Here is a 21,145-nt window from a genome sequence, read left to right on the forward strand (position 1 = left end):
TTGCTGCTAGCAAATTTGAGTTAAGTTGATCGTACAATTATGAATAACAAAAATAGTCATTTTTATAGGAGTACTATAGTTAAAAAAAAGTGCATAACCGAACTGGCGGGGAATTGGTTAATTTGGTGAATAGGTGGAGTGTAGAGGGGTAAAGAAGTAATTTTGTGGGGCCGAAGATGGAAAGTGGGTGGAAATGGAATGAATGAGGACGAAGGTTGGGATATTTGTTGTGTGTCGTGTCACTGTCACATGTGTTTGGGTGTAAAATATCAAAAATATCTCATTGAGAACATGAGATCGTCCACGTCACCACCCAAGATATTTTATTGGAGTGTAAACACGAATTTAATAAATTGCGGATTTATTTTTTTTTTACTTATTTTAAAATTAATTGTTACTACTATAAAAAAAATAACTATAAAAAACTAGTCGGAATCGAAACTAACGGTTTTCGATCCGAAATTAGAATTGCCAACACTCTTGATTATCCAGATAGGATTAATAGTTTCACCGAACATTAATCAATTGTTTTTTAATCGTGATAACCCTAATTGATTATTTAGGTGGTCTTTTTTTTAAAATATATTTGGTAGAAACATATTTTTTGAAATACTACTAGCTTACCAAAAATATATTTAATATTTGAATAGATTTGAGGCATATGCGGTTTTACCACCACATGTCTCAATCCATAATACTAATAAGATTTAATTTTACCACCACAGTCCACTTGTTTTGTGTTTGTGTATCAACACGATTGAATTCATATACGTGTACCAAAAACATGCATACAATTGTTATTTTGCACAATTACTCAAGTAGGAAAGAAATTATATCAATATGGAATAGCTAGTTTCTGGAAAGAGATTTTGGGATATTTCTTACAATGGGACTTTTGCATAAATGTGGTCCTTATATATAGGGGTATATATATAACACTCTGAAAACATATAAATATACATTTTGTTTTATTAAGATTGCAAATGGTCTGTGGACTGTGGGACTATAGTTGATGGAGTTATCTAGCTATATCTTTTCGAGTGAATTTCGAATGTGTACCGATCAATTTAGAATAGATTGAAAATTTGAAATAATGAAATTAAAATTCATCAACAATGCGAATTATTCGAGCGAGAAACCATATAGTACCACTTTATGAAATGAAAATATTTTCAAATTTTGGGTTAACTGGAAATCACGTGTCAAAACATGGAATAGATAGACCATAGAACATGGTTTAGATTAGGGCAAAAGATAAATACTGTAGTAAGTTGTAATTTGTTTATTTGATATTGTAACATGGAAAGACACTGATGATTATTCACCTTTGTACATTAGATACTTCAAATTTATTTTTTCAATATATATATATATATATATATATATATATATATATATATTTGTTTGACTATCTACGATTCATATTCCTTACCATACTAACTCATGATTAAGATTTACTTCAAATTCGTCTCACAATTAAGATTTACGATAATCCTAAGAGCATTGGCAACGCAACTCGCCTCATCGAGACGAGACGACGGCGAGCCGGTGTTGCAGCCGAAAAATCCCGTGTCATTGCCTTCGTTTGATCTTCTCCTAAATCTTGTACTTCTTCGGGCGATGGCGGATCCAGGATTTTTAGTTTGGGGATGCGTTTAATTATTACAACAATATAGAACTTTAAAATCTAAAAGATCAATTTTCTTCTCTTTATTTTGATTTTAAATAAAATCTTTGTTTTTAATTTTTTGTTTAAGAAAGTTCATCATATATAAAAATGGATTAACAAAAAATTTAGCAGAATGTATTATTTTAATTAAAAAAATCATCTTTTGACTTATTTGAGGCAAAAACTTCAATTACTTAAAAAAAAAGACATAATGCATCCTTACCATTTTTATATAATTTATTTCTGATGTTTTACGTTAAAAATAATTTTCATATTTTATGTATGATTATAAAATGAGCATCGAGGAAAAGTTTGATTTTAAAATATATATTCTTCAATAAAAAATAAAAATTAAAGAAAACGAAGCCATGAAAGAGCTACATGAGTGTAAGAAAGAAAAATGTACTCCATTATAAAAGAAGTGTACAGAAAATAAAAATCAAGTGGTTAAAATGTGAAAATTGAAAAGAAGTTGATTGATATTAAAAAAGAGTAAAAATTAAAATATAAAGTCATAAGAGGATAAGAAAGAAAAGTGTAAAAAATAAATAAAACAACTGGCATGCAAAATATGGGTGAATGAGAATCTAACCAACTCATTCAGCCTTAACATTGAAGGCTCCTAAGTCCTACCGGTTGACCATTTTGATAACATATAATCTACTTACTAGACAAGATTTCAACATAATATTATTGAATTATTAGATACAGTTGTACCCCTTGTTCTTTATTGGATACCGTTGTCTTCTGGCCATCTCTAGTATCCATCTTCTTTCCTTCACTAACACTCACTATTGGCCCTTGTTCTTTACATGATACACCTTTGTCTTCGGGCCATCTGTAATGAGAAAATCGGGTTTATAGGGTACTTTACGTTTAAAATAATGTAAATGCACCCATTTTGTTATCTCTTCCATATATGGAAAAAACGCTACCCACATTGGCGTGTTTATTAGTGAAGACGCCACCCGCATTGGTGTTTTACAATTTAGAACCATATGTCGTCGTATTGTATTGAAATACAGTATTTGTTAAAACACGCCAAGCTGGGTGACGTGTTTTGATAAAAACGCCTTCTCCACTGGCGTGTTTGAATAGTACAAGTTAAACACGCCTTTCGTATTGGCGTTTTTGATTGACACGCCAACGGTATAGGCGTGTCTCAATTTCACGTCTCAATCTATCCCTAAACTGAAAATTTCTTAAAAAGATCCAATTTTAATACATCAAGATGAGGTTGAGAGAGCTTACCTTCAGTCTAAGAGAAAGAGATTTCCGGAGAAGCCATAGATTTTATTGAGAGCAGAAAGATTACTTTCACGGCCGGTGCCCAGTTTCGTGATTTTGATTTTGGAACAAAACTCTCAAAAAGGATAGTCGTTGCCCTTTTCTTCAATGAATATTTTATTTTCAAGAAAATAATTTAGCTATCTTTAGTAATTATAAAAAATGTTCAAATAAATATGGAGTGCAATTTTTGTGGATGGCGCCACAGTTTTTCAATTATGCAGTTAATTCAATTTCTCGATTGTTGTAAAAATTAAAAAATGTGTTTTAAATCGCAAAAAAAAATAATAATCTGCGAATGTGATTAACATGAAAAATAAGAAAATGAGGGCGTCTGAATCTAAATGGGTCGTTGAAATTGATTAGATTCACCATTTTTTTTAGCTCCAAATCAAAATATCTCCCTCCCCCGGCCTCCATCGCCGCTCCATTCCCTCCATCTACATACATGATGGAGTACGTACTAAACAAATACTAAACAAGCCCAACAGCAGTAAAGCCCAAGAAAGAGTATCAGTTCGGCATGGCTAAAGAGTATCAGTCCGGCATGACTCAAGAGTTCAGTTCGGCACAACCACAGAGTTCGGCCCCAGCCTACAGCTCGGTAAAAGCCAACCAATCAAACTCCGCTCTCTGGTCGGCATCAAGCTCTACTCTCAGATCGGCAAAAGCTGCTCGGCAATAATTCAACAGTCCGGTCTCAGTTTTCGACCGAACTAGGAAATAGTGGACTCATGCAAGATTTCCACCTCCGCTACACCGACGATCTATTTAGTGGTGTCAAGCAGTCATTAACTCATACAGGATAGTGGACCCATGCAAGGTCGCCACGACCTCCACGACATCCACTACCTAATAAATGCTGCATGCCACGATCTTGGTTCAATGTATAAATAGAACCTAGGTCAGATAAATAACTTCTGTTAACTTCTGTTAAGCTCTCTAGAGAGAAAATAGCAAATAGCAAGTCTGTATTGTTAGCTGTAGAAAACAGATCAAGCAATACAACTCTGCCCTCTTTTCTTCCCGTGGACGTAGATTTACCTCAGTAAATCGAACCACGTAAATCTCTGTGTGTTGATCTTCCTTTATTTTTACGAGCATTCATCACCCTCAAAAATTCGCGGATTCATCACTGGCGCCGTCTGTGGGAATCAGAGAACCAAATTTGTGATAAAGCGAATTTTTTACCCTTTTTCCACCCCAAAAAAATGCATACCAGATCACATACCACCCGTAATACCGTTCGTGATCACCGTGAGGAAGCTAGTCCAGCTCGCAGGTCTGAAAAACGGCCTCGGGAGACATCTACCTCCGGTTCTCACGAAGGAGGAACAAGCCACTCCAGGAGTCATCGCACCGAGTCTTCCCAGCAGCCCGATTTAAATGAAGCTGTCAAGCTGTTCTTGGCCGAGAAGCAGGAGGAGTTCTTAACCTTCCTGCAGAAGAGCCAACAGCCGGAGAAGACAACGGCGGATTCTCCCTCCTCATCCAGACATGAAAGTCACTACCGCAGTAGTGACGTGTCTTCCAGGAGAAAGAATCCTCAACCCCGACATGTTCCAGTTCCTCCTCGGTACCGGAACCACAGGAGAACTCCATCTCCTCCGTACCGAAGAGATGTCGGGTTCGCCATGTACGGAGCATTAAAGACTCCGTTCTCGGACGACATCACCCGAACTCCTTTGCCGCGGAACTACCGGACACCGTCAATGACTTATGACGGGCTAGAGGATCCTCATGACTTCTTGGGACGCTATCAATATAATATGGCGAACCAGGGTCTCAATGAGGTCCATATGTGCAAGCTGTTCCCCGAGCTGCTCATCGGGAACGCCAGAAGGTGGTTCGACAGCCTTCCTCAAGGCAGCATTAGATCCTACCGAGATCTAATGGATGCTTTCCACAGGAGGTTCTTTCAGAAAGCAGAAGCCCGGATCACTTCGGCTCAGCTGCTTTCTATACGTCAAGGTCGCGACGAAAAGATCAGCGACTTCCTGACGAGATTCCATAAGGAATGCCTACAAGTAGATAATCTCAATGATCTACTTGTCATTTCGGCATTCCAAAATGGAATCCTGCCCGGAGCTCTCTACAGAAAGCTCGTGGAGTGCGGTCCGCAAACAGCTCAAGAAATGTGGGACATTGCGGACCAGTTTTCCCGTGCGGATGAGGCAGACCGTCGAAAACGGTCTTTAGACAGCTCATCCCGAGGAGACGAAAAGAAGCCCGATCATAGCGATCAGAGGCTTCCTCGCCGAACTCCTTTTGAAAGAATTCAAAGGGCACCGGTACAAGGCAGATTGGGACCACGTCTCAACCCCGAGAAGCCGCCCGCTCAGTTCGTACCGCTGAACAAGTCAAGAGCGGAAATTTTCGAACTACATTCCGATATGTTCGAAAGACCAAAGCGGATGACGAAATCAGCCGTGCGGCGACCTCAGGATCAATATTGCTCCTTCCATCAAGCCCACGGACACGATACCGAGGAGTGCCGAGATTTGGCTGCAGGTATTGATGTTCTTGTGAAAACAGGAACATTAAAAAAATACCAAAGCAAGCAGCCGAAAAAGAACAAAAGACAGAGAGGTGCGAACTGCAATCCTCAAGATCCGAAAAGGCATGAGGATCCCGAAGACGACGACGAGCCGCAATACGATGGAGTAATCCTGACTATTGATGCTCTCCCTGCCGGGAAGACTAAGTCGTCCCTAAAAGCAGAACGCAGAGGTTCCAATCAAGAGGAGCCAACACATAAAAGGCTGAAGAAAGACGAAGTGATTACATTTTCAGATGCCGATCCCGTCCCAGCCATCTCTCCTCACCAAGACGCTATTGTCATTCAAGCCGGAGTGGCAAACAAACTGATCCACAGAGTATTTGTGGATACAGGAGCGTCAGTCAGCATTCTTTTTAAAGAATGTTTCGATAAAATGGAAGTGGATCCAGCTCGACTCAGTCCGGCTCCGCTTCCTCTGAAAAGTTTCGCCCAGGAGGACACCCGCCCTGAAGGTATTATCAGCCTTCCAATCACGGTGGGAAAAGCGCCTACAAGCTCCAATACGATGATCGAGTTCTTTGTGGTGAAAGCTCGGTCCCCGTACAACATCATCCTGGGGAGAGACTGGCTCAACACAGTTCGGGCCGTTTGCTCTACTTATCACCTCACCATCAAGATCCCTACTAAAGGAGGGATAGCGGCCATCCGAGGTGACCAAAAGAGAGCAAAGGAATGTCTACAAATTGCGCTTAAAAGTGCCGAGCAGTCAGATCGGCACCACCAAGCATAGCAATCACAGCAGCCGGAGTCAGAGGCGATGACCGAAGTCATACCGGAGCCGAACTCGATGACAGTTCAGCTGTACGAAGACGATCCATCCAGAACGGTTAAGATCGGCTTCGCGGGAACGCCCCTACTTCGGGAAAAAACCATCCAGCTCCTCAAGGAGTATAAAGATGTCTTTGCATGGTCTCCGTTGGACATGACCGGAGTGCCCCCCGAGGTAATCACTCATCGGTTAAATATTGATCCTTCGGTCCGGCCGATAAAACAGAAGCAAAGACTCTTTGCGGCAGAACGAAGTCAAGTCATCCATGACGAAGTCCGTCAATTATTGAAGGCGGATGTGTTATTCGAAGTGAAGTATCCTTCGTGGGTGGCCAATCCTGTCATGATCAAGAAAAAGGAAGGAGGATGGCGGATGTGCATAGATTTCACCGATCTAAACAAGCACTGTCCTAAAGATTGCTATCCCCTTCCGAATATAGATAAAAAAGTAGAAGCTTTGATCGGCTTCGAAATTTTCTGTTTTCTTGATTTATACAAAGGATATCACCAAGTATTGATGGATGAGAGCGACGCTCCGAAAACAGCTTTCATTACCGATTTCGGCATTTTCGCTTATAAAAAGATGCCATTCGGTTTAAAGAATGCCGGAGCAACTTATCAAAGGATGGTAGACAAGCTTTTTCGGCACCTAATCGGAAAGCAGGTTGAAGTGTATGTTGACGATATAGTCGTCAAAAGCAAAAGCACTTCGGAGTACGAGCTCAACCTCAAGTCCACTCTCAACGTGCTCAAGAAAGCCAACCTCAAACTTAATCCCCAAAAGTGTACCTTTTTGGTAGATTCGGGAAAGTTTCTGGGTTGTTGGGTTTCAAAGGACGGACTCAAGGCAAACCCCTCAAAAGTTCAAGTCGTTCAGAACATGGCAATGCCGAAGTCCATACATGACGTGCAAAGGCTAACCGGATGTCTAGCCGCACTGAATCGATTCCTTTCCCAAGCAGCCGAAAAGCAACTGCCGTTCTTCAAGGTGTTGAAAAAGGCACCAAAGTTCGAGTGGGGAGCCGAGCAGAAAAAGGCCTTTGACGAGCTCAAAAGTTATCTAGCCGAGCTTCCTATTCTCTCTGCTCCAACCGAAGCCGAAGTAATATTCTTATACTTAGCGGCATCAGATCAAACCATCAGCGCGGTGCTTGTACGAGAAGAAGGCCTAAAGCAGTTTCCCATCTACTTTACAAGCCGAGCATTAAGAGGTCCAGAAACAAGGTATCAACCTCTGGAAAAAATTGCTCTGGCGTTAGTAAATGCAGCAAGGAGACTGCGGCCATACTTCTATGCTCACAAGGTATGCGTCTTAACCGATCTGCCTCTTCGGCAAGTTTTGACCAAGCCAGAAGCATCAGGCAGAATCGCCAAATGGGCCATAGAGCTGGGAGAACACTCAATCGAGTACCTACCTCGGAAAGCCATCAAGGGACAAGCCTTGGCAGATTTTCTTACAGAAGCCAAGTTCGATCAAGCAATCCCTGTCATTGCCGAACAGAAAAAGTCTGCCAATGCCGAACTAGCACAGCCCTTGGAATCCGAAGTAGAGCCGCCAGACTGCTGGAGCGGATTTGTAGATGGAGCTTCAAACAAGATGGGAAGTGGAGCTGGTATTTTACTCGTCGCTCCCGACGGACACGAGGTAACCTACTCACTTCGGTTCCTATTCCCCACTACTAATAATGAAGCCGAGTACGAAGCCCTCCTGGCCGGACTCCAGTTAGCGCAAAGTCTGCTCGTCAAATCTCTCAAAGTCCATTGTGATTCACAAGTCATAGTAAATCACATGTTGGGTACAAGTGAAGCTCGTGACGAGAGAATGAAGAAGTATTTGGACAAAGCGCAAAGCATCAGCCGAAGTTTCTCCTATTTTCGGATAATCCGCGTTCCCAGAGCGGAAAATAGCCGAGCAGATACCTTAAGTAAGTTGGCCTCAGATCCGAGCTCAAAGGCGGAAGAATTAATGCATCGAAGCATTGATGAAGCCGAGGTACATTCAGTATCCAGCTCGCCGAACTGGATGACGCCGATCTTGCAGTATCTGGATCAAGGACAATTGCCCGAGGATAAGAGAGAAGCTCGGAAGATCACGTGCCAAGCACTTCGGTACGAACTTCATGAAGGAGTCCTCTTTAGAAAGTCTTACCTCCAGCCGTTATTGCGGTGCGTAGGACCAGAAGAGACGGACTACATCCTCAGAGAAGTTCATGAAGGATCGTGCGGCAGCCACATCGGAGCTAGAGCTTTAGCTAAAAAAGTTCTAAGATGGGGATATTATTGGCCAACCTTGGTACAAGAAGCAGTGCAGCTCGTCAAGACCTGCCCGAAGTGCCAAATCCATGCAAATATCCCAAGGATGCCGCAAACCGATCTATCCACTATGCAGAGCCCTTGGCCTTTCATGCAATGGGGCATAGACATAGTGGGACCACTTCCTCAAGCTCCTCGGCAAATGAAATTCCTAATCGTTGCCGTGGACTACTTTACGAAGTGGGTGGAAGCTGAACCATTAGCTACGATAACGAGCTCGAAGGCATTGGATTTCGTCTGGAAGAACATAGTGTGCCGATTTGGCATACCCCACATCCTCATCTCGGATAACGGGACTCAATTCACCGACAAGACGTTCAAGAATTGGTGCCAAGAGCTGAATATTCAACAGCGGTTCACTTCGGTCTCTCATCCACAAGCAAACGGACAAACGGAGGTAACAAATCGTATCCTGGTGAAAGGGTTAAAAGCTCGGTTAGAACAAGCCAAAGGACAATGGGTAGAAAATCTCCTTCAAGTCCTATGGTCCTACCGAACTACACCCACAACCTCCAACGGTGAAACTCCGTACAGTCTGGTATACGGCACTGAAGCCGTGATTCCGGTGGAGATCGGCGTACCCAGTCCCCGAACTCTAAATTTCTCCTCAGAAATGAATGACGACGGACTGAGAGCCGAGCTAGATCTTGCCGAAGAAAGAAGAGAATTGGCATGCATAAAAGCAGCCAAGTACAAGGAGCAAGTAGCCCGGTATTACAACCAAAGGGTGAAGAAGCTGCAATTTCAAGTGGGAGATCTCGTCCTGAGAAACAACGAAGTAAGCCGAGCAGAAAAGCTGGGCAAGCTCGAACCCACATGGGAAGGTCCGTATCGGGTGTCAGAAGTCCTCGGCAAAGGGTCTTACAAATTGGCTCACATGTCAGGAGAACAGGTACCCCGAACATGGCACATTTCCAACCTCAAAAAGTTCCATTTGTAAGAGACAGTCCGGTCAGTCAGTCTTGAGTCCTGTTTGCTCAATGTGCTTTATTTTGTTTGCTTGGTCTTTATTTGTCTCTGTGCGTTTTGTCTGTGTGTTTTGTCTGTCTCTGTGTGTGTCGTCTCTTACAAATGTTACTGAGGTATCTTGTTCTTCGAAGGCTGATCCCCTTCTTAGAACATATACAAGCACACGATTGTGAGTCAAAGCTTCTACAGAAGATACAAGACCACAATTCAGCTTAAACAAGCAGTTCGTCTGAAACGAGCTGCAACAAGCCAACGATTGTGAGTCAAAGCTTCTACAGAAGATACAAGACCACAATTCAGCTTAAACAAGCAGTTCGTCTGAAACGAGCTGCAACAAGCCAACGATTGTGAGTCAAAGCTTCTACAGAAGATACAAGACCACAATTCAGCTTAAACAAGCAGTTCGTCTGAAACGAACTGCAATAAGCCAACGATTGTGAAGTCCAAGCTTCTAAAGAGGATACAAGACCACAATTCAGCTTAAGAATCAAGCACTTCGTCTGAAACGAACTGCAACAAAAGTCTGATTCTCGCGATAAAACTTGCCTGAATTAGGACTAGGGAAAGTCCGATCCACGCGATAAAACTCGCCGAATTAGGACAAGGGAAAGTCCGATCCCCAAATTAGGACAACGGAAAGTTCGATCCGAGCGATAAAACTCGCCAAATTAGGACACAAACCAAGTCCGGTCAAAGAAGAGTTCACTTCATCAGACCGAGGACAAACATCAACTTACCCCGTACCTTTATCCAGAATGCCGAAGTGATTCACTTCACTTTTCGGGGGGGGTAGTGATGGAGTACGTACTAAACAAATACTAAACAAGCCCAACAGCAGTAAAGCCCAAGAAAGAGTATCAGTTCGGCATGGCTAAAGAGTATCAGTCCGGCATGACTCAAGAGTTCAGTTCGGCACAACCACAGAGTTCGGCCCCAGCCTACAGCTCGGTAAAAGCCAACCAATCAAACTCCGCTCTCTGGTCGGCATCAAGCTCTACTCTCAGATCGGCAAAAGCTGCTCGGCAATAATTCAACAGTCCGGTCTCAGTTTTCGACCGAACTAGGAAATAGTGGACTCATGCAAGATTTCCACCTCCGCTACACCGACGATCTATTTAGTGGTGTCAAGCAGTCATTAACTCATACAGGATAGTGGACCCATGCAAGGTCGCCACGACCTCCACGACATCCACTACCTAATAAATGCTGCATGTCACGATCTTGGTTCAATGTATAAATAGAACCTAGGTCAGATAAATAACTTCTGTTAACTTCTGTTAAGCTCTCTAGAGAGAAAATAGCAAATAGCAAGTCTGTATTGTTAGCTGTAGAAAACAGATCAAGCAATACAACTCTGCCCTCTTTTCTTCCCGTGGACGTAGATTTACCTCAGTAAATCGAACCACGTAAATCTCTGTGTGTTGATCTTCCTTTATTTTTACGAGCATTCATCACCCTCAAAAATTCGCGGATTCATCAATACACGTATTTATTGTCGTTGTTCTTGATTCACTGTAAAATCCTTCCGGAATCAAGATTCAGTCGATTTCTATCTAGAAAAGGGGATGGATTTGGACCAGTGGATAGCTAAGGTGAAAGAGGGCACTTGTCCGAAGACGAGCTTCAGCTTCTCTGCGAATACGTAACTTCTTTATTAGGGTGTCCACAATGGGGGAGCCGCGGCCAGCGGCTCGGCGCGCGGCCCCCCATTGCAAAGGCCGAGAGCCGGGGCGGAGAGGCGAGAAGCGTGGCTGAGCCGCGGCCGCGGCCTTCACGCGACTGAGCCGTGTGAGCCGCGGCCCTCCCATTGCAAGCGCTGAGAATCGTACTACATTTCCACTCCATTTTCCAACTCCATTTTACTCCCATTTTCCTCCAATCTTCCCTTCCAACTTCAATTTAACCTTGCAATTATGGATTCCGACGATGAACAATTCCAACAAGCGGTAGATCTAGAGTTACATTTTTTCTAGGTTGTGAATTTTCTAATTTACAATCCACATTATTTTACTTTAATTAAATTTATAAATATCATAAATTTAAAACTAATAAAATTTATTAGACTTAAATTAAAAAATAATATTAAAAAAATAAACAAATTAATTTTTTTTAAAGAGGGCCACATTTGGTGGCCCTTGTTATTTTTGATAGTTTTGTTGACTTTATCATTACGGAAGCCACATGAGAGCCACGAATGGTGGCCGGGCCACAAATGGTGGCCTTCAAGGGCCACCATTGTGGACACTCTTATTGTCTTCTTTAATGTCTGACGCATTCGAGAATCCCTATTCCAAAGGATGGAAAGCACTGGAACAATGGTTTTCTGTGACGTTGGAGTGTCTAACAAAACACGCCATGTTCGTTGGCGTGTCCAACCAAAAACGCCAGTACGGAAGGCGTGTCTCTATATATTGAAACACACCAGCGGAGAAGGCATTTTTATCACACGCCAGCGGAGAAGGCATTTTCAATACAATACGACGACATACGGTTCTAAATTGTAAAACGCCAATGCGGGTGGCGTCTTCACTAATAAACACACCAATGTGGGTAGCGTTTTTCCCATATATGGAAGAGATAACAAAATGAGTACATTTACGTTATTTTAAACGTAAAGTACCCTATAAACCCGATTTACCCCATCGGTAATACCCATTTTCTTTCCTTCACTAACACTCAGCCCATATTGATTACAAGACACCTTCTAGACAAGTAAACAAGTTTTTATAACTTTCAAATTTTACTTTATGAGGTTTTGGATTCTTAACTTTCAACAAGTTTATATAACTTCCAAATTAAGTGAAAATTATAATTCAGTATATTGATCATGTCAAATAGTTCAACAGCAACTATTTTACTTTCCCACGGAATTCATTCCTTGCACCAACAAAAATATTTTAGGTTTAAAAACCTCGTATACTAAAAATTATTCATCACCCACAAATCACAATATATGACTAAATAACTAATGACTGTCCTATGATGAGTTGGTGGTCTAGTAGAGAAATGGATATCCATGAATGTCGAATGAAATGCTTATTCCATTTCTACTTGGACTCAAATACAATGTGTGCGCATCAAATTAATTGATATTTATCAAATTAATATACTAAAAAATAACTCTATTAAGAAAGTATTAATGCTTTTTTTTAAAAAAAACAAAATAAAATAAACATTTTATTCAATTTTATGCTGACATCCGAATTGGGCCAAGTTGTGTCACTGCTGACGGGCCAGGCTAAATCACTTCGGCCCAATGAAAATAAATTAGTGGAAGTTTTAATTACATAATAATTAATGATATTATAGGAGGTGGTTTCCTTGATAACTTTGTTAAAAGTGTATAGAGTTTAAGGTTAGGCAGAAATTAAATACTAGTATATTAATTTTTGACATAAGAGCATTCACAGTGGTGCGGATGTCCCGGCGGACATCCCGACGGACTTACCAAAAACACCCTCTGCCACGTCATAAGGACCTCCCACTGCCACGTCATACGGACATCCCACTACACAATGACGAACATCCCCAAGGACATCCCGGCGGACATCCACAATAATAAAAATTCACAAATTCACCAAATTAAACAATTTACGGAATTAAACAATTTACGGAATTAAAATTTTGACACGAATACGGACGAAGAAAGTTCAATGATAAGTTCATTAAATAAAAAAAAGTACATTTCAACAAAAAAAATACTAAACAAATTACATTATAAATATCAACGACGACCCCTCCGCGTTCATAGCTCTTCAATTATATCGTTCTGGAGTCGAATATGAGCTTGTCGTTGGCGCATGTCGGCAAATGCACGGACCCGATCGGCCTCTTCATGGGTTATCCCCATACGTACATTGGCGGTGGCCACGCCGTGGCTTGGACCGGCAGCATCAACATCATCATTGACCCAATCAGTCAGTGCTGGACCTTCATCTTCGACAATTATGTTGTGCATAATAATACATGCGTACATGACATCAGCGATGCTGTCAATATACCACAGTCGTGATGGACCCTTCACTGCCGCCCATCGAGCCTGGAGCACACCAAATGCCCGCTCCCTCCTGACGACCCGCAAAATAGATCTTCTTTTCGTCTGTTGCGCATCTGATCGTCTTCACAACGGCGAGCCACAAAGGGTATATCCCATCCGCCAAATAATAGCTCATGTTGTGCTGGTTGCCGTTGGCAACGAAATTGACTGACGGACCAACGCCCATGCACTGCTCGTTGAAAAGGGGCGACGACTAGAGGACGTTGATGCCGTTGTTCGACCCGGCTACTCCAAAATACGCATGCCAAATCCACAGTCGGTAGTCAGCTACCGCTTTAAGGATCATCGTGGGATTCTTGCCCTTGAAACCGGTAGTGTACACCCCTTTTCAGGCGGTGAGACAGTTCTTCCACTCCCAATGCATACAATTTATGCTGCCCAATATTCCCGGAAATTCGTGCTGACTCCCGTGCATATCCATCAGAGCCTGACAATCTTCGGGGGTAGGCTTCCGAAGATACCTATCCCCGAATATCTCCCTAAAGCCCTCACAAAAATACCGCAGACATTCGCGGGCAGTCTTCTCGCCGATATGGAGGTACTCATCGAACATGTTGGCCACACCTCCGTATGCCAGCTGCTTGATTGCGGCAGTGCACTTCTGTATGGGCGTGTGGCCGGGTTTACCAACCGTATCCTCCCTCATCCTGAAATACTCGTATCGATGCTGTAAAGCGTCCACGATACGCAGAAATAGCAGACGACGCATCCTAAAACGTCGCCGGAACATGTTCTCCCCAAAACACGGCTCCGGCTACAACCGACGGTGTGCAGCGATGTGGTCCCGAGGTACTATAGCTCGACGATGGATGGGTCGAGGTACCGTCGGCTGCTATTGCTCTTGCAAGGGAGCTTATATCAAGCGATTTATCTCCCTGGACGTAACGACACTCACCTCTTCTTTAATTCGCCGGCGTAAGTCATCAGCACCCCCACCACTAGCACCACTACCACCCGCACCACTACCACTACCACTAGCCATTTTGGATATACTAAAAGAAACGTAGAGAGAGAAACTCGTTTAAAACAAGTGGTGCGAATGAAATGAAGTTCAACGAGCCGTATATATAGAGTTTTTTAAAAATAAAAAATTAAAAATCGGGACGTTCGTCGTGGCACCGCAATGGCGGACGGACGTCGTCGGAAAGCCGCGAAACTCCGGTGTCCGCAAGCGACGTCCTCGTCTGCCGGTCACACGCCTAATGGTGGACGTCCAGCACGCCAGTCCGACGTCCGCCGGGACGCCCGCCGCGGATGCTCTCAATTATAATGGGACAAAAAAATACACTTCTAACTATCATAAGATTAATGGAATACTTATGTTTTCGTGAACTTTGTCTCAAATTATACTCATGTCATTATAAAATGTCCCGTTATAAGCACAATACAAGTGAAGTATTTTTGGGAGAGGAAGAAGATTTTATTGAAAAAGACAAATAACTTAAAATATGGTTCTCCAAATTAAATTAATGCTAAACATTATTTTAATCAGGAGTAAAGCACAGAGAGGATTTTACTAATTTAAAATTAGATTTGAATTAAACATTAATGTGATTAATGTATGGCCGCATCTAACCCGACATTCCCTTTTTTCCATATTTATATGCATTTAGATTTAGTCATAAATTTGATTATTATGATTATGGGTAGATTGCAATAATGACGGCAGACACAGATACGTACAAAGCTTGTATAGAATTAGAATAAAAAACAAACATCTTTAATGCAGTTTCCTTCCGCGTTATCCATTTTCATATTCAAATCTTTCCTACTCAATTCCACCATTATTCTCTCTCTCTCTCTCTCTCTCTCTCTCTCTCTGCTATAGTTTACCCTCCAAATCCATTCCCCTTTCAGCCACTCCTACCTCAATCATTGCCTCTCTTTCCGCCTCCAGATCTCTCTCTTGCGGAGGCGTTATACTTACATAAGCCACCAAATACTAACCACGGCGCTTGGCGGAATGATCTTTTAGCGGTTTCGGTTATGCGTGCGCGCGCGAATTGAAGTTAGGGTTTTGGCAGGGGAGATAATGGCGTGCGCGAGCGGTGGTAAATCGGAGCAGTTCCCGGAGGGGCTGAGGGTTTTAGTGGTCGATGATGACGTCATCTGCCTCCGTGTTGTGGAGCAAATGCTACGGAAGTGCATGTATAATGGTTAGTAATTTTGAGGATTTTCGTCTGCGTGTGCTGTGCTGCTGATTTGTGCTTTTCGATTTTAGAAACGCTGAGTGAGTGGTGAGCTTTGCTGTGGAAATATAGTGCGTTTATTCCAGATCATTGACTTGAATTTTTAAAATTTTGAAATTATTCTGTTAATTAATTCAGAGCAGGCTAGAGCATTAGTTTTTTTATGCTTATTCAGATTTTGAGCACATGACTTTGTCTGTTTATGCTCCTTCTTTTATCCTTGATGTGAATAATTATGCTTACAAACTATCTTTGAGCCTGCAAATCGACAACATGGACAAGTGTGGTGGGTTCCTTTCACTCCCAACTACTTTGTCTTAGCTACTTCATCGTTCACCTTCACCCCTTCCTGCACGTATGCGGTGACACTCCCACCGATAACCCTCCCGCACAGATTTGCAATTCGTTCCGTTCCATTACATAAAAACCAGGGCATTGGTTCCTGGCCAGCAAAATGCTACACATACACACAAAATTTACCCATCAACCGATATTGGTTAAAATTCAGTTCTATGATCTATATGTTCCGAACTCCTGGTTTTATGTGTAAAACGTGAAAATTTTCTGCAAACAGCTGATGCTATTAAATGTGCTCAGATTTGGTTAATTTGCTGACATTTATTGAATTCTTATTCTGTTTCCCCCGTTCCAGTTTTAACTTAGTTACAGCTATTAGGATAGACATGTGCCCCTGCCATTAACTCTCTAAACTATTTTAATTCATACTAGATAATTCTTATTGCCTCCACTAGTCTGGGCTATTGTTTAAGGAGTAGTTAATTTCCCTTATTATCTGCTGATTATTATTATTTTTTCAAAAATTAACTCCTATATAAGGGAGGAGTTATTATTATCTGCTGATTAATGTGGCCATTGATTGTTTGAAGGGAATTTTTTGATACTAGCCCCAATCATGACTTTGTAGAACTGACAGCAGAATCTATACCTGTCAAGACGATCTCACCACTCATGTTTATGATTCTTTACTCATTTTGTAAATACGAATTTTCTGCAAATATATTGTTATATGATTCAGCATTGCAGTGGGTTCAGTTGAATTTATCTCAAAGTGCTGATATCCTTGCAGTTACCAGCTGTTCGCAAGCTACAGTTGCTTTGAACTTATTGCGGGAAAGGAAAGGCTCTTTTGATATAGTTCTGAGTGATGTTCACATGCCTGACATGGATGGCTTCAAACTTCTTGAGCTAGTTGGACTGGAAATGGGTCTTCCTGTAATAAGTGAGTAATGCTTCATGTGGCTAAGGCTTCAAATTTGGTTATCATTACTTGACATCATATACTGTTGTGCAGTGATGTCAGCCGATGGAAGAACTAATCTGGTCTTGCGTGGAGTAAGACACGGAGCTTGTGATTACTTAATTAAGCCTATCAGGGATGAAGAATTAAAGAATATTTGGCAGCATGTTGTTAGGAAAAAACAGAATGAAATGAAAGAACATGACCATTCGTGTAGCATGGACGACCATGATCGTCCAAAACGAGCAATTGATGATACTGAATATGCTTCTTCTGTGAATGAAGGGGCAGGGGCTGATGAGGTTTACAAAGCACAAAAGAAAAGAAGAGACTCTAAAGATGAAGATGATGAAACAGATAATGATGACCCTACCACATCAAAGAAGGCTCGTGTAGTCTGGTCAGTAGAGCTCCATCAGCAATTCGTCACTGCTGTAAATCAGCTTGGGATTGACAGTATGGACTTGCACTTTGTCTTCTTATATTCTTGAAAATTTAAACTTACTGGAGCATTAATTGCACATAGAGATCATTATTTTCTCTGAAGAATATTGTCTTATGAATCTATCTATGTAATTGTTGACATTGGTTATCATCTTTGGATCCTTTTCAGAGGCTGTACCAAAGAGAATTCTTGAATTGATGAATGTTCCTGGGTTGACGAGGGAAAATGTCGCTAGTCATTTACAGGTCTCATTACTTCCTCACATCTAGTCTTTGTTTACCTATTTTTGTCTTCTATATTTTTGTCCTGTTACACGTTTTGTAAATAGAGAAAGGTAATTTTGAAGTGCGAACATCTTATCTCTAACTATTCAATGACTAGTTTCAAAGCTAAATATTGTCATTGGTAATCATAGCTTATATATTTTCCATCATTTACTTCCGATTTTTGGATAATCATATACTCCCTCCGTCCACAATGTACTGTCTCATTTGTGTTTGGCGCTAGTTGTAATAAATTGTTTGTATAAGTTGGAGTAGAATGAGGGTCCCACTATTATTTTAATTTAAACTGATTAATTTGGTTGGATATGTTTTGAGTGGAATATGATTTCCACTTTTACTGTAGTAATAATAATTGTTGTGGGTTCAATACTGACTATATTGGTAAATAAGAGATAATATTGAGGGTTATAATTAGGTGGGTTGTTGGGGTATAGTTACTCAAAATAGGACGAGACAATAAGTTGTGGATGGATCAAAATGGCAGAATGAGACATTGCTTTGTGGACATAAGAAGTATAACATTTCACCTTTTCTGGTGTCATGGGTTTATTTTCTCATATAACCATGTAATGCAGCAGATGTTACTTTCCAAATGATTATTCTCAATCACGAATTTATATATATTCATTCATATTTTCCTCTTTTTTTGTATATTACATTTTCACTGTGGAGCTTGGGGGTATATCCTTTTTGGCAAATTACCACCAGAATTAGAACTGAGGGAATCAGAAGTATGTCATCATCAGCCGTTCTGAAGGATAGTATACAATCTCCTAAATTGAGCTGAGTAGTAGGATTGCAAAAGAATGTAGTCTGTTTCATTAGTATCCTTGACTCATGATTCCAATCTCTTGTAGGACTGGGTGCATTATGTCATCTAAAACAAATATTTGTACAAAATTTATGTCACTTGTGAAAAATCTGTGCCAGTGCGGTATGATATCTCAGACAACTTTTTCTGATGTTGATGGTCATTGCTTTACCATTGTTATATGATCAGTTGCATCTTGTCTCATAAGAAATTTCTTGTGTCAGAGCTTCACGTCCACAACTCTGCATAATGACTTCCATTATAATGATCTCATTTCTGGTTATTTATATGTCAATCTACAGAAATTTAGACTGTACTTGAAGAGGTTGAGTGGAGTAGCTCATCAACAGGCTGGCCTTGCTTCTTATTGTGGGCCAGTAGATCAGAACCTGAAACTTGCTTCACTTGGAAGGATAGAGTTTCAAGCATTGGCAGCTTCTGGCCAATTTCCTCCACAGACATTAGCAGCTCTACATGCTGAGCTTTCTCGACCCACCGGAAACTTAATATTGCCAGGGATGGATCAGAGAACTCTGCTACATGCCTCCCTTCAAGGGTCTAAATGTGTTTCTGTCGATCGGGTTGCTCAGGATCAACCTCTGATAAAATGTTCACCCAACATCGGAAAACAAAGTCCTCAGCCTCTTAGGTCCAATGGCGATGTGCAACCAGAATTTGCAGCCTACCCGTCAAAGAACCTTGGTGACATGGTACCAGCCTGTAATATTGGCACAGTAGCAGAAACAAACAGTTTGTTAAGCTTTGTACAGCAACACCAGAAACAATCTATGATGCCAGAACCAAGTCGTTCAATCAATGTGCAACCTTCTTGCCTAGTAGTTCCGTCCCAATCTTTACCAAATCATCAAACAGGAAATAGTCCTGCTTCTATCAATCAAAATTGCAGCTCTAGAAATTCTGCAGTTGATTACAATAATCCCTTTATTGAATCAAATAATTTGTTAGATATTGGGCAAGTCTTGGGAGCGGAATGTAAAGCAGTTAGTGTGCCTTCTGAGTTTGGGGCTGTAGTTTCTGTTTCGTCTACATCATCTTGCTCAATAAATATACAAGAAAGCTCTTGTCAAAGAGTTCGGAGCTCACCCTTTGCGATCAATGCTGTCATGCAGCCCCCTAACATGACCTTTTTGCAAGGTTCTTACAATGGTAAACTGAATTTGGTGCAAGGATCAGCAGGAAATCCTGTATACATAGGTACAGGAACGTCCATACCTAGTCGCTTTGCTGTCAATGAACAAGAATTGCGAATGTGCAACGTAAGTCAAGTGAGATCTTATGTTGAGAGTAGTAGCAACAAAGTGAAGCAGGAGCCAAATATGGATCTGATGGAAAATGTTAAATTGGGAATCCCAGTAAAGCAGCACTTTTCCCAAAATGATCTGATGAGTGTTTTCTCGGACTAGGTAAATTTTCTGTTTGCATTAATCATTATATCTAGATCTATAAAAACTTTTGATTATCTTGTAAAAATGTTGAAGTTTGTGTTTCTTATCATTTGTTACAGCAACTAAAAAATGCAAGATCTGTATGCTGTGTCATGATCTAGGTTTTGGTGGTGTAGCTTGAGTTTGAGCTTGCTACTCAATACTTGAGCATGATTTGAAGCCTTTCTTAGCTCATTTTGTGTATTTGACATGTATATAGTTACCAAGCTTATCAAGCTCCTCACAACATAATGAATACAAGCTAAAATAATCGGATTGACTTAATCCCCGATCCTGACCCCTAAGCAGATCACCTCCTTTTTACCTGAATAACTGCCTAACCCATTAAAACAGCTAGTTTAGTCCCATAAAGACTACTTGCCAAAATGGTTTGGCATCTCTGATCCTTCAACCTATTGCTGTGTGTTTGTTATCTATGCCGCTGAACTGCTGAAGCCAGAACATGCCATTTTGTTTGCTTACTATGTAGTAGACTGACTAGCTGATATTACTTGAAAAAAGGTAATTTGGCTGTGAAGGCATATCAGAACGAAATATCAGGTTTCATGACGAAGCCGAGTGCTGTATTGGCAGAGATTAGAACCTGGTGGGATTTGTGAAGTAACACAATATGTTGGATGCACAAGTAAGTATAGCTTCCCACCTATATAATTTAGGGAATAAATTGAAAATCTCGCTAGCTTGTAATGTTTATATATACTCCTATTAATCTTGTAGCAGCCGGCTGTGAAGTGTGTAGTTGCTGGGTTGGATATTGGTCTTAGAATTTGTAATTTATTCATTTACTTATTCGGTAGCAGTATAGTTTAGCTCTAGCTAGGCTTTCAGACTTCCGTATATCATGTGTTGAAGGGAACTATCAATTTTCTTTAAGATTGGATAGGATCTATATTGTATGATATTTGCTGTTAAAATTACATATCTACTTAAAAAGAAAAGAAAAAATAGTGTGTATACTGGAAGATGATAATTTTTGCATAAGTAAATAATCTCAGTTTGTGGGTTTAGACTTGAGATGAGGAAAGGAAGAGAAACATAACATGTGTTTGGCTTTATGGCTTATGGCACC

At 41.1% G+C, this 21,145-nt stretch overlaps 1 protein-coding gene across 1 annotated transcript; it reads left to right on the forward strand.

Moving 5' to 3' along the window:
- The first annotated feature begins 15,365 nt into the window (after positions 1-15,365).
- LOC121769316 (two-component response regulator ORR21-like) lies at positions 15,366-20,975 on the forward strand. Its single transcript, XM_042166083.1, has 6 exons — positions 15,366-15,779; positions 16,900-17,052; positions 17,125-17,526; positions 17,684-17,760; positions 18,913-20,034; positions 20,578-20,975. The coding sequence occupies exons 1-5, from the start codon at positions 15,656-15,658 to the stop codon at positions 20,032-20,034; spliced, it is 1,878 nt and encodes a 625-aa protein (XP_042022017.1). The 5' UTR covers positions 15,366-15,655; the 3' UTR covers positions 20,578-20,975.
- The last annotated feature ends 170 nt before the right edge of the window (positions 20,976-21,145 follow it).

Source organism: Salvia splendens, chromosome 15, assembly GCF_004379255.2.
Source record: "Salvia splendens isolate huo1 chromosome 15, SspV2, whole genome shotgun sequence".
In the NCBI taxonomy this organism is placed as follows: Eukaryota; Viridiplantae; Streptophyta; class Magnoliopsida; order Lamiales; family Lamiaceae; genus Salvia; species Salvia splendens.

Coding starts and splice junctions, on each gene's coding strand:
- LOC121769316 (XM_042166083.1), top strand. CDS start 15,656: ATGGCGTGCGCGAGCGGTGGTAAATCGGAGCAGTTCCCGGAGGGGCTG. Junction 17,053..17,124: donor AATGGGTCTTCCTGTAATAA/GTGAGTAATGCT, acceptor ACTGTTGTGCAG/TGATGTCAGCCGATGGAAGA. Junction 17,527..17,683: donor AAATCAGCTTGGGATTGACA/GTATGGACTTGC, acceptor GATCCTTTTCAG/AGGCTGTACCAAAGAGAATT.